This window comes from Stenella coeruleoalba (assembly GCF_951394435.1).
Source record: "Stenella coeruleoalba genome assembly, chromosome: 9".
NCBI lineage: Eukaryota > Metazoa > Chordata > Mammalia > Artiodactyla > Delphinidae > Stenella > Stenella coeruleoalba.
The window spans coordinates 37,385,057-37,398,943 of record NC_137155.1 but is presented as its reverse complement, the minus strand read 5'-3'; the positions used below and the strand labels follow the sequence as shown (position 1 = coordinate 37,398,943).

Sequence of the window (13,887 nt, the reverse complement as noted above, 5' to 3'; positions counted from 1 at the left end):
AAATTTATCTCTTACTTAGGACAATGAATAACTGTTGACTAAAGTCATCATCCCAAATGACAGGTACTTGTTTGTCAGAAGCCCACGTTGCCAAAAACAGTATTGCCTCTGCTACTAAAGTCTAGTGGAAAAATGCAGTACACAATTTTCCTTTATTCTCTAGTCCCACCCCAAGGAGTCAAAAGTATCTCAAAGAAGTTTAATATCCTCCTCTTTAATTTTTTTTTTTTTTTTTTTTTTTTTTTTTTTTTTTTTTTATGAATTGAAACTTTCTTGTCAGGAGTGGAAAATTCCATGGCAGTCATGGCCAGTAAAACTGTAGATACCTTTGGTCTAACACTGCAGACCTAGTTCCACAGTAAAAATTGGCAGGGACCCATGTGTATTAAAAGTAGAGTGTCCCCAACTCATTTGAAAATTTACCTACTTAAATTATCCCTCTAACCTATTGCAATTTGATTTATAATCTGCTGTTTCAACAGAATAAATGAACCCATTAAAAACAAACATACTGTAGATATTTATATCAGGAATAAAATTTCTCTGGGGAGGATGCAATTTATGAAAGCAGAAATATTGGAAGGAAGTAACAAATTGAAGTCCCGATTTTCTAATGAAGGATTGGAAACTGAGCTCTGCTTCAACAAGCAAGAAAAAAAAAGACGTAATTATTTTTCACTCATTAGCATTTCAGTCAGTAGCAGAATATTTCAGAAGTTTCAGATAGATTTTTAAAAATTGATTTAGTCAATATTTTGTTTAGTTTAACTTTTTATAGTGACAAATGCAAGTAATTGATAGAAAGGCAGATTATCTGCATATGATACAATGCATTTAACTACAATAAATACACATATCTCTCTATAATTTCAGGACTACATTCTGACTAGGAAGTCTGCCTACTGGATTCCAGAAGAGCAAAACAGATGCAGGCCTGCCCAGAATCTGGTTCTTAGGACAGATGGACTTTTATTACATATCATGGTCTGTCCGACAGGCTTGTAAACAAGGTACAATCTTGTCTATGATGAATATTTTCCTTACATAAAGATTTGAAAAGATACACATATATCTTTTCCATCAATATGGTAAGTATGCTACCAATCTTCAAGGTACTTTGACTTTTATGTAATAACGAAATTGAGATCCTCAAATAAACATTGTTTTTCCTCAAAGTCTGCACACAGCATTTCCATTACATGAATGGCAAAGTGGAAAAACATGTTCATGGCTGCACTTTGATTTCCCCAACTTCTTTTTGCAGAGGCCACATGCCTATTTCAAATTATTATCCAAAGTATAATTCCTCACAAAGGGATTAACAAATGGTATACTACCATTTTTCTTGCAATCATGTATTTTAAGGACGTGGCAAGCCCCTGTTGTTGGTATAGAAAGTGAAATTAGTCCCTCGGAGAGGGTATGATCAATGCCGTGTTAATCTAACCTTCAGCTGTTAACGATTTGCAGGAGGATTCCCCTTGATGCTGTGGCTTCAACTGAAATATTGTTCTAAGAGTTTCTGTCAAATCCCCCTTCTCGTCTTGTGCTGAAAGGGGATTGAGGGGCGTGCATCCTGAGGATCAGCTTTCTCTGCTTATATCTATGAATTTTTTTAATAGCAACAAAGTAAATGAAAATATTTTAAAATTTTATTTTCAAATAATTAGCTTTGCTGAGATCTTTCACATAAGACTATGAAAGATAAAATTCTTTATAAAACTTACAAAGTTATCCACATTTCATAATTTAGGATTGTGAACAAAAAAGAAGCAAGATGCTGTTCTCATTCAAAATACAACTATAGAAAAATATGCTCCAAATTCAAGTTCACAACCTTTTCCCTTTCTTTCAAAGGGCACCAGAGTTCACAGCTTGTGTTAGCTTAAGGAGTGTTATGAGTAGTGGGATGTGAAGAAAAAGAACTGCAGGCTTATCCCTGAAGGACTGGTTTGTTTTGTTTTCTCTCTCTCTCTCTCTCTCTCTCTCTCTCTCTTTCTCTCTCCCCCCCCCATTTTCCTTATATTTGGGGGTTTCATTTTTAGCAGAAATATCTATTTACTCTTTGGGTCTCCTGTTAGAACTCTGTACCTTTTTTTTTTTCTTTTAATCACAGTGTTGAACAGAAATAGAGTACTGAGGATACAGTTTATATTTCTAGTTGTTACAATATTATAAGAGAAGAATCTAATCTCACTGTGACCAAAGTCAAACTTAAAAAAGTAAAAGAAATGCTGAAGCATTCATTCAACTTGATGTCTCCCTGAGTTCTTAATAAATTCATTCCAGCTCAACAAAATATGTGATCCATAATTGTACCTGCAGGGCACTTCTCAGTTATCAAGTTATTTTGACGGTTCATCAACCGTCCAATTTCCATAAACCTATACACTTAACTTTCTCAGAGTGAATTATTGTAACCAACTGGGTATTTTTCAATACCCAAATATACATGTCCCTTGAGTATGTTGAATGTATTTCTTGTTCAGTTCTATTCAAGGGAGACATGAAATAGAGGAAATTATGGGTAGTTGTAAACTCTTAATTAGAGTATTCTGGAAATTAACTGAGAATAATTTGAGATATTATTCTCTGATTCTGACAGGAATGTGCAACCATATGAGTAGTTTTTTAGAGACTCTTTTATGATGATTATTACTATTATTATTTTATAACTATTATCCTACCTTTTTCATAGTAACATTTATGAAAAATATTTTACATTTAGGTTTTAAACAATTTTATGCAATTATATGAAATTATTTTATCTTTCCTCAGATATCATTAAGTTTTCATTTTATTTTTAAAAAATCCACCTTGGTTTCCCACTGGGCGGTTCATACAAACATTCCAAAGCAATGAGCACTGGTTAGAAGTAAAGCTCTTAAAACAGTAAAAGAAGCAATGGGTGGGAAGCAGGAATGAGAACATTCTTCAGCAACGCAAAGCACAGACTTCTAAGGGAATCTTCCCTCACCCTCTGCTCTTTGGAAAACTCTCATATAATGAAGAGCCTTCCATTCATTGGTATCTCCTCTAAACACATTACAATTTACTTTCTAAACAGTAGTAGGTCATTTATTGTTTACTGTTTTTTGGTCCCTTCATCCTCAGACTTCACCATCAACATAACACTACAGGAATGTTAGGTGTTTTTATTTTAAAAAATCGACCATGTATCAGACAACATTCCAGGCATAGGAGTTAAAACTAAAAGAACACCTCTGTTTCTCAAGTTGCATGCAAGCCTGCGGGAAGGGCTGGGAGGCAAACAGGTGAGTTTAATATCATGTGACAATTCTATTATGGGGTAAGCACAATACTCCACAGCAAATAGAGCCCATAGTAAAGTGGTGCCTAAAATAGGGTTGGAAAACAGGCAAGATTTGCTGAAGAGTATGACTCTTTAAGAGAAGTCTATGCTTGTGAGACTTAAGAAATGAATGGGAGTTGGCCACTCGGATGACCACGTGAGACATCTGGGTAATGGCAAGTAGCAGAGTATGGAGGGAACAACTACTGCAAAGGGGGAAGAAGAAAGAAGGGACCAGAAGCAAAGCTGGATAAACAAAGGCCTCCATAGATCAGGCAAGAAATATTCCTCAGGCTATAAGGAATCTATGAAGAGTTTCCACCAGATTCACATTATGGAAATGTCTGGCTGTAGATGAAGTAGGACTAGAGACAATGATACCACTTAAGAGACCACTGTAGTAATCCAGAGCTTTGTATGACTTTGAGTAGGGAGTGTCTGCACCCCAGATTGCTACAGCATGTGAATTTACCCGAGGCCAAATTAATTTTCCAGTAGATAACTAGAACATCACTCAGGCCTGGGACTAGCGTAATACAAGTAAAGCACTTGTCTTGGGCACAAAATTTAAGAAGGCACCAATAAATTCAGTAATTAAGATAAATAATATTTACAGCAATATTTTTAATAACAAATGTAAAAAATCCATGATGAACGAAACATCAAAAAGTTAAATAAGGACAGTAACTGAGTTCTTTGGGGATGTATGTGAAAATAGACCAATTCCCCATACAACGGGTTTCTTTTCCATCTTACTTGGAGAATTTCAGTTTATTCACTCAGTGTTGCTAACCAGCTAACTCACCTCGGAAGCCGAGACACAACACCGGCTGATATGGATGTTAAGGCATCGTCCAAAGGACCTGATGGCTTCCCTTTGCGAATCCAGCTGACAACCAGTTCAAGCAGCATCAAGGAAATGAAATATGGAGTTGCCTGGAAAGGAAATTGCAGAAAAGAGATGCTATTGTGCTCGGTATGAAATTCTTCCAAGTTTCCTGATTAGTCATTCCCAAAGTGGGAGGCCCAGAGTGATAGTTCATAGCAGAAAAGGTATATACCTATACTAGAGGATCATTTCCTCCCAACAGGCAAAGAAATCTGATTATTTCAGACAGGCACTAAACAGATGCTCAAATTCTATCATCCAGTTTGGACATGAAATATAACTATAGATGTAACGACGATAATTCTGCCAAGAAAATAAAAAGATTAGGCAGGATGTGTTTCAAGTTAGATCTAAAAAAATACATTTGAAAAGAAGTGCAATAATCAGAAGTCTATTATCTACATGCCTAAGGCCCACTTTAAAAGGCTTTCCTTAAGGATGCACATGATTCTAGTTTTTCATATTAGAATTACAGGAATCACAAAATTGAAACTGTAAGAACAAAATATTTGCTTCTGAGTATTTCAGAGAATGAGGTCATTTTAAATGCTTGTTTTAGGCATCAAGTTTTATTCATACAGTATTTTTTTTATATCACAGAAAAAAATTCTTGTCATCCACAATTGATGACAAATATTGGACTAGGTTTGGTATCATAATATTAAAAAAATGATTTATGAAGATGCAAGTACCACATTTTTTTCTTTAAAAAATCAGAAAGAAGGAGTGATATCAAATCCTGAAAAAGTTATAGGTTTCACTCATTTGGAAGCTGATCATGAGTACTGAAGTTTTCTAAACTGAACTCCCAAGAACATATTCTCTGATGTCATTTTCTTTTCTATTTCTGATCTCAACTAGTAAGTGTTGTAAGAACAACTTTGACAGGGTGGGGAACTTAAACATTCAAGTTCTAATTCTGGATATTTCCACTTCCAATCATAGGCAGGAACCGGAAGTGCAACATGCCTCTGAACACCTGAGTTTCAAAGAAAACTTGGTTTAAGCTGAGACTTGGGAAGTCAGGGTTGAACTAAGTCAGCTGTGTATTCATTCTGCAGAACTATGCTGCTAAAATAAAGAGCAAATCGTTCCTGGAAGGTGGTAGACAAATTTTCCCTTTAGAAACACAACTGTTACAAAGTTTAGTGATGTCACATAACCACTAGCTACTGAGCTTCTAACAGCTAAATTTGTAAGGCCACTGCGTCCAGGAAAACTTTTTTAAAGTTTTATCATAGTCTGGAGTAACATATCGGAGAAGACAAGTTTAATAGGAGAAGATGGTCAGGCATACTGCATGGAGGTTCAATTCAAGTGGAAATTCTACTTTTGCCCCATGCTTTTTTTTTTTTTTTTTTTTTTGCGGTATGCGGGCCTCTCACTGTTGTGGCCTCTCCCATCGCGGAGCACAGGCTCCGGACGTGCAGGCTCAGTGGCCATGGCTCACGGGCCCAGCCGCTCCGCGGCACGTGGGGTCTTCCAGGACCGGGGCACGAACCCGTGTCCCCTGCATCGGCAGGCGGAATCTCAACCACTGCGCCACCAGGGAAGCCCGCCCCATGCTTTTTTGAAACTATTATTTTTTATTAGAATTATTTGAAGAATGGACATGAACGAAACCCTAAAATGTGTTTAACTTACTTCTTATTAAGAGAAAAGCAAGAGTAGCCTCTTCCCGGAGAGTCTCACCCGTTTTTGTTTTTTTAACATCTTTATTGGAGTGTAATTGCTTTACAATGCTGTGTTAGTTTCTGCTGTATAACAAAGTGAATCAGCTGTACATATACATATATCCCCACATGCCCTCCCTCTGCATCTCCCTTCCACCCTCCCTATCCCACCCCTCCAGGTGGTCACAAAGCACCGAGCTGATCTCCTTGCGCTATGCGGCTGCTTCCCACTAGCTATCTGTTTTACATTTGGTAGTGTATGTATGTCCATGCCACTCTCTCACTTCGTCCCAGTTTACACTTCCCCCTCCCCGTGTCCTCAAGTCCATTCTCTACATCTGCATCTTTATTCTTGTCCTGCCCCTAGGTTCTTCAGAACCTTTCTTTTTTTTTTTCAGATTCCATATATATGTGTTAGCATACGGTATTTGTTTTTCTCTCTGACTTACTTCACTCTGTATGACAGACTCCAGGTCCGTCCACCTCCCTGAGAAAACCATAATTCAAACAGAGTCATGTACCACAATGTTCAGTGAAGCTCTGTTTACGATAGCCAGGACACAGAAGCAACCTAAGAGTCTCACCTTTTGAACATAATCAGGCACCTCTTCCAGGGTTTCAAATGACGTTTCATTGGGTTTCATCACGTAAAACATCATGCGAATTCCCTGGGAAACCGAAACATCCTGTTGGGCTTCTGGGTTCTTCATCTCTGCCCTTGTCTGACTCCCAGCTGGAGAGTATTTGTGATTCTGTGGTTGAAGCCAGAGGCTGAACAAAGAGGACGAGATGTGCTGCACAGATCAAGCCCTTTGTCAGAGAACAGCTAAAAACAAAGCGCCACAGAGCACAGCCAACAGCAGATTCTGTGTGGAGAGACAGGAAAATACAAGGATCAATCAGGAACGAGTTCAGAGTTCAGGGACGCTGTCCCAGAAACAGTGCACTTGGGGAGGGGGAGGGGAGGAAGGGCTGCTGCCCAAATCAAGGATAAACAGTGGAGTCTGGCAGCAGGTGGAATAATTTATCATTAAAAAAGAAAAAAGACAAACAAACAAAACCACATGATACCTCCTTGGAAAGGAGAAGAAAAAAAGTGATAGCAGGTGAAAGTTCGCTCTGAAAAAGTGGGTGGAAATTCAAAACTCGAATCACATGAGGAAAATACATTTTTTTCTCTCCCTTTTGAAATTCACATTGTGTTCAGGTTTGTAGTCTCCCCAAAGAGTCACATTTCCTGAAAAGCCAAGGTGTTCTAATCTCACTTAATAAGACTAAGCTCAAAAGTCAATAAGCACTGAATATATCTTACTGGTGACTGCCTATATATTTCTGGATGTGTATCATGTTAATGTCTGAATGTCTGAAAACCAATTTAGGGGCATGTAGCTTCTTGCATGATTTGCATTGTTTAACGGATCTCAACTATTCACATCTGTATTCTTCTTAGCACTAACGGGGACTCTGAAGAAGCTGTTAAGATGCTGCTGAGAGACCTTTTCTGTTTTCCAGGAGGAGTATACGTTGACTGTGCCTCTTAGGTAGAGCAGAAGGCCCTTAACTGGTTGCATCACCAGTGCGTAAGCAGAGCTTTCCTGATTAGCCCTCCACCTAGAAAAGCTGTGGTCATGCTTTGGCTACCACCTCATCTTTTAAAAATGTTTATGTAGATTTAATTAGATTATTAATACATGATTGTTTTAGGAGAAATAAGTAGACACTATAGATAAGCAACAAATAACTTACTACCCAGAGACACTACTAACATTTTGATATATGTATAATCAGTTCCGCTGTCATATGACATACTTGTTGCTAAAAAATCACTGCACTATGCAAGTTTGTGCAATAAAAACCATGGAGCTAATGAGAAAAATGGGATTAGAGTGCAATACTCAAAAATGTCTTAATGGTCCACAAGGAGAAAAAAATAGGAACCTAATAAAAATGGTAGCACACTTTTACACATGCATGTGTCGACTTGGGAAAAAATGCACAACGTGAGAGTTGCAAGTTAAGTTTTATCTGGGGCAAAATGAGGACTAGAGCCCGGGAGACAGCACTTCAGATAGCTCTGAAAAACTGCTCCAAAGAGGTAAGGGGGAAGGTCAGTATACATGTGATTTCAGCAAAGGGGTGTACATGCAATCAAGCACATGTTTTTTGTAGAAGGTTTCTGCTGGTCTCGTGATGGTTACTGCTAGTCATGAGGAACAGAAGTTGCCATACAGGATTTTAGTGCTTTTCTAGATATGAGGAGATACAAGAATTGGGCTCATAAAATCGGCTCCTGAAAATATCTAACTATCTGAAGACCTGTTCTGCCAGTTTTTCCCAGAGCACAGAGTGCCTCATTTCTGCTCTCCACCCTGAGCTCCTTTCAGGGGGTGTTGAAAGTCAGCAGCTGCAGCAGCACATGATTTAATCCTTGCAGAGGCAGATGGCAAGTGCCCATGGCAAGTGCCAATTCGTAGTTGACACATGTTATGCGGTGAAGAAATGCATAAATACTACAATAAGTATGGTATTTCATCTTGAAAAAGACCTGACCTGACCTTTGTTCATGGAAGCGGGCCTTGGAAGAGTTGCAGATTGTGAGTTACTGCTGAGTATGGGAGGAGGCTTATCTGAAATCATACAGAAAGTTGTAAAACCAGAGGTCAGGATACCATAGTTCATAACACACAGGTAGACTGGGGACACTGGTAGATGTTTAAGGTGCGTGCAGATTCGTGCATTTTGTGTCTTCCTAAGCCTTTCTGTTCAGTTGGGCGCTACCTTTAGCATTCATCTGGAATTTATCCCTGACAAAATCACATACAAACATAGATGGCACTCTCAAATTATTCTGTAATATATTAATCCTGTTGAAACAAATTTGTACTTTCAAAATATTGCAGAACTGACTGTACTTTCAGGGGATTCCCATTATAAATGAATACATATGGACATACATATTTAATGAAAGTGATCGTATTAGACACAATATTTTATTACCTGCTTTAAAAATTCTTTGAAATTACGAATATTATGCGTCATAGGAGAAAAAAAATCCAAACGTAGAGGTATATAAAGTAAAAAGTAGGAGCACACCTTCCCCTCAAAAAATACATACACACCTACCTTCAACTTCTCACTAACAACTTATCCTGGAGGGTATTTTGTCATAACTGTTTTTCCCTACAAATGTTAATTGTTGTCATCATTATTATTATCATCATTTAACATTTAAACACACACACATTGATTTTTTTAAACTGACCATATTAAATAAAGATATAGCAACTTTCCTTCTTGAAGTCAACAACTTATCAGGAAAATTCTTCCACTCCGTATATGGTGATACAGCATTTTTTTTTTTTTCCTGGCTGCACTGCTGTGTGTGTACTCCAAGCAGGCAAACAAAATTATTTAAAGTATTTAAAGTAGAGAACTTTAATGCAAAGAATTAATTACAGAGATGATGAAAGAAGTGAAAAGCCAAATGGGAATAAAGAGGCAATCTAAAGGTTAATATCAATAGGAAGCCACTAGCATCCTTAAACTATAGATGGAAAAAGAGGTTATGTGAGTAGAGCTTGGGGGCTGTGGTCACCCAGGGAAAGTTAGAACCATGATGGGCCTGTCAAGGAAGAGCACAGAGGGGATGAAAAAAGTACTTCCTGCCAACCAATCTCCCAGCAGTACTTCCCCTTGGCCTAAAGGAGTCCAAAGCCAGGTGAGGGAGGATCCTAGGAAAGGAAGTCTGCAGGGGGCAGCCCCTGGAGAACACAGCAGGGAAGGAGAAGGTGAGGACTGGATCTAAAGAAAAAGTCAACCAAGGGCCAGCACACCATCATAACTTACTTAACTGTTTCTCCATTGTTGTGCAATTAAGTGTAGTCTTGCAGTTGGGCTAATAAGTTTAATGCAGCAACGAACATCACAGTATAAATATCTTGTACACTTGTGCACATTTTCAAATTAGATTTCTAGCAGTGGAATTACATTGTTGAAGGTTTTATAAAATTTGTATTTTGATAGTCATGCCAACTTCACCTCCAAAATTGCATTTCTCTCTTGCTAACATTGGCTACTATCAATCTTTTACAGTTTTTAGCCAATTGATTGGTGAAAAATGACATCTTGTTTTAATTTGCATTTCCCCAGTGACTTTGAAAATCTTCTCAATACATTTATTAGCCATTTGTTTTTCTTTGTGTGTGATTTACTTTTTAATACATGTTGCACATGATTTTATTATATTGTCTCTTTGTATTGATTTATGGGCTATTTCTATTCTATATATGTATATATTTCTCTCATCTATGTGGTAAATGTTCTCTCATTTTTTATTTTATTTTAACTTTGCTATAAATATGTTGTCATACAGCGATTGTAACTGTGTGTGTGCTATTATCTTTTATTACTTCTGACTTTGGGTCTTGCTTATAAATGTTTTTTTCACCAGAATTCTGTAAAAACGATGTCTTATATTTTCTTCTAGAATGCTTTCTTCTAGGATTTTTAGGCATCATTCCTTTCATCAACTGGAATTTAGTTTTGTAAATGTTATGAAGTCATTATTTCATGTTATATCTTCCCTAACTCCCTTTGATAGATCACAGTTCTTCCCGTACCATTAGTTAGAGTCAATACTTTTCACACTAGCCTTCTACTTAACTGGACTGTTTCCAGGCTCTCCACTCAGGTCCACTGATGTATGTGTCTATTCTTGTGCTGGTACCATGCTGTCTTAATTACTGTATTATCGTAATAAGTTCTGGTAACTTGTAGAACAATTGCTCATTTATGAATATTGTTTTTCAGAAATTGTACACTTTTTTTCACATTTGCTCCCATGAATCTATTAAGACTAAACTTGAAGGAATTCTATTGGTATTTTACTGGAACTTCACTAAATTCATGATTGATTTGGAAGCATTGACATCACAGGCATTCAGTAAACTTATCTGGAACAAATGAATCTATATACTACAATCATTTAAACTTAACTCTGTATTTAAATGATGCTAATGCTCACTACCAATCCTTGTATTCCTTATTCTCTCCATTCCTTTTTTTTGTACTGGCTTAGATTACAAGTTTTCTTTCTTTTTTCCAGAAGTTTACATATATGATCGCATGTTATACAATAATATTTTCTTACCTATATATGTGAGGAGTAACTTAGCTAAATATAAATCTCTAGGTCAAAAATTTGTCCCGCCACAAAAAAAATTCAACAGAGACAAACACTTTCACTGGAAATCTGTCAGGTGAAGCCAAGGTATGTAGAACAGAGGATGTTAAGCCTTTACCTGAACTAGAAAGAGGAAGCCCAAGAATAGTTCCAGGTGCCTTTCTGCCCAAATATCGCAGTCAGAACTTCCTAGTCAATGGGGCCTTGCTGGCAGTCCCTTCTTTAATCCAGTTAAAGTGGAAATGCTTGGGAAGAGCCTGATATGAGTAACAAGCATCTCATGAGAATGCAAGACACGAAAACCTGCTACTCTTAGTGCCACATTTGCAAATAACTCAGCACAAAAAGCCATCAGAAACTTTTTGTAAAGAAAAATCACTTAAAAAACTGATTGGGAACCTCTAGTGATATTGGTAACTATCCATTCCTATTGATATTAGGAACCTCTAGTGATATTGATAACAAAGAGAAATCACAGTAATTTAAACAGGGAAATTATAAAGAATTGTCAGCTGTAATTGGGAATTGGAATAATGACAAAGTGACCAATAAAAGTTAAGGAAACTAGGAAGAGCATAGAAATAGCAGACGAAAGGGGCAGGCAGTACCTCTAGGGCTGGACTAAGGAACTTGCCAGAAATTGTATTGGAGGAGGACAAGAATGCTGGTTGACCTACTAGCTTTGACCCAACTGGAGGCACTCAGAGGCTCCTCACCTCCTCCCCTGTCCTTGGAATACATAAACCTTCTGCCCACCCTTCCCACAGCTGGAGCCATTTTCAAGGACACAGTCTTGAGAGAGCAATGTGTTGTTGAAACGTCTGGACTGACTAGTGACTGAACCAGTCAAGACCTCATATAAACTTTTAAGATTCTGGCAGATGGGTGCAGAGATCTACTTGTTCTGTGGCTGCTGCAGACAAGCCTTGTATGTAAGTTTTCTTGCCTGTTAAACCTGCCACCTCCCAATCTGGAGTGGCCTCTTTCTTTGGTCTCCCCTTGCCCTCCGTGTATGGGGGACAGTTTCAGATTTCACCTGGGAAGTTTCCAAGGATTCAAACCAACAAATCTGCCCTCTAGGATGACTAAGAAAGCTCTTTACCACGGGTATCTCACCAAGGCGCTTCCCTAGGAAACCACCTGAGGGGGTAAAGGCTCTGGCTTCCAAGCATTGCAGGAACTGGGCACTGGAGAATCCCGATGCTGCACAGTGCTGTGTGGTACTGCCAAGTGAGCACAAGAAACCAGAGAGGAAAACCTCTTCCTTCAACAATGACTGTGCAGGGCCCACTCCTGGCAAAGCCTAACGTTATGTCAGCTAGCACACGACCAATATTTAAGGGCTCAGATCCATTTTTGCAGATCAGGCAATGAAGTATGAACTTGGATATGAGAAGCAATACCTTATAACTAACACTAAACATAACACTCTTTAGTAATTATAAAAAATCTTCCTCATCATAGCCTCTTATGCATGTGACACAGTTTCAATGTTCATGAAATTATAAATCACGTAAAAACAATTTTTTAAGATGTGTTCATTGTAAGAGAAGGGGAGGGGGAGAGTTTCTATGTAGAGCTCTGCATTTTCTTTCAGTATTTAACATTTCAGATTAATATGAAGTCTGAGTTCAACTTGACTTTTTTTCTTCCCTAGGTTAGCCATTTCTGTCTCTTGGATGTTCACAGAATACTTTTATGCCCTTGAAATTAAATCATTTTGGTGTGTTGTTTCTTTGATAGGAATATTTTAAAGAGGTAAACCTTCTTAAACCTCAGATTCTAATCTTCCTTTCCTTTAAGGAAATTTTCTCTAATTGTATTTTTGGCTATTATTTCTATTCCATTTTTTTACACTTATTCACAAATACGATTTATCTGTTTAGCAGATCACATTTGTCTTTCCCATACATATATTGTCTCTGACCACTTTCATCTTTCATTTTCTAATGTGCTCTGATTTGCTCAAGGTTATGCTTTAGGTGTATTTTTCTTCACTGTTTCTTTTTTCCTTCTGGTTCTACTTTAAATTCTACAGTAGCATTATTTGTTTTCTTAAATCCTTTCCTTAACTCTCTTAGTATTTCTATTATGTCTATTTCTTATCATATAATCTCTTTTTTCTTCAGATTTATTTCCTATTTAACTTCTTCCTGTGCATAAAACAGTGCTGCCTAAAATTCTTCTTAATTACCTGGGGATGGTAATACTCAGGATACTCAAAAGAATGCCCTTCATCTACTTTTGGCAATCTCTTTCTGGGCCTCATCCCCAATTTGTTTATCTTTGAATGGGTACAGGTCTTTCTGTGCTTTTAATCTCCCAAAAAGACACATGTGGATGATTATTCCTTGGTACTATATCTTCAGGCCTATGTGGCATTTTGGAGATTAGGTTTATCTTGTTAATTCAACCTGAGGGGGGGAAGAGGAGCTCTGAATATGACAAGTCTCCACCAGTCTCTGCCTGTTTTTTCAGCCAGTTGGAACTGCTGTAGTGGTGGCCAGCTTTCCTCATCTTGACTCTCTTCTTGACCTATATTACTTGTCATACAAAAAGACCGTTTAAGGTTTTTTTCCCGTAATTTCTCTTTATTCAGGCTGGAGTTTCCATGGCCCATCATGAAGGGCTTCCAGTCAGAAACCTTGTCTTTTGATTTTGGACAATTTGACAACTGGGAAAAATAAGAATTTGTTTATGGAAAAGTTTCTCAGCATTTGGATTCTCTCTTTTGTGAGAAATTCTATACTCCCCTCCACCCTAGATGATCCCATCCTCCTCTGCTGTCTTTGGCACCAAAGGCCAAAATGACTCCAATTAGACTGAGTCA

The 13,887-nt window shown here is 37.7% G+C and overlaps 1 protein-coding gene across 5 annotated transcripts in view; it reads right to left on the bottom strand.

The window, feature by feature from the left end:
• Positions 1-13,887, bottom strand: part of AGMO (alkylglycerol monooxygenase) — a 374,058-nt gene that overhangs the window by 316,654 nt on the left and 43,517 nt on the right. For all 5 annotated transcript variants that reach the window (XM_079932554.1, XM_079932551.1, XM_079932555.1 and 2 more), the window contains 2 exons: positions 6,460-6,741; positions 4,119-4,249 (listed from right to left, as the gene is read on the bottom strand). In XM_079932554.1, the coding sequence (XP_079788680.1) occupies positions 4,119-4,249; positions 6,460-6,585 (257 nt within the window). In that variant the 5' untranslated portion in view covers positions 6,586-6,741. The remainder of the gene's footprint in view (positions 1-4,118; positions 4,250-6,459; positions 6,742-13,887) is intronic.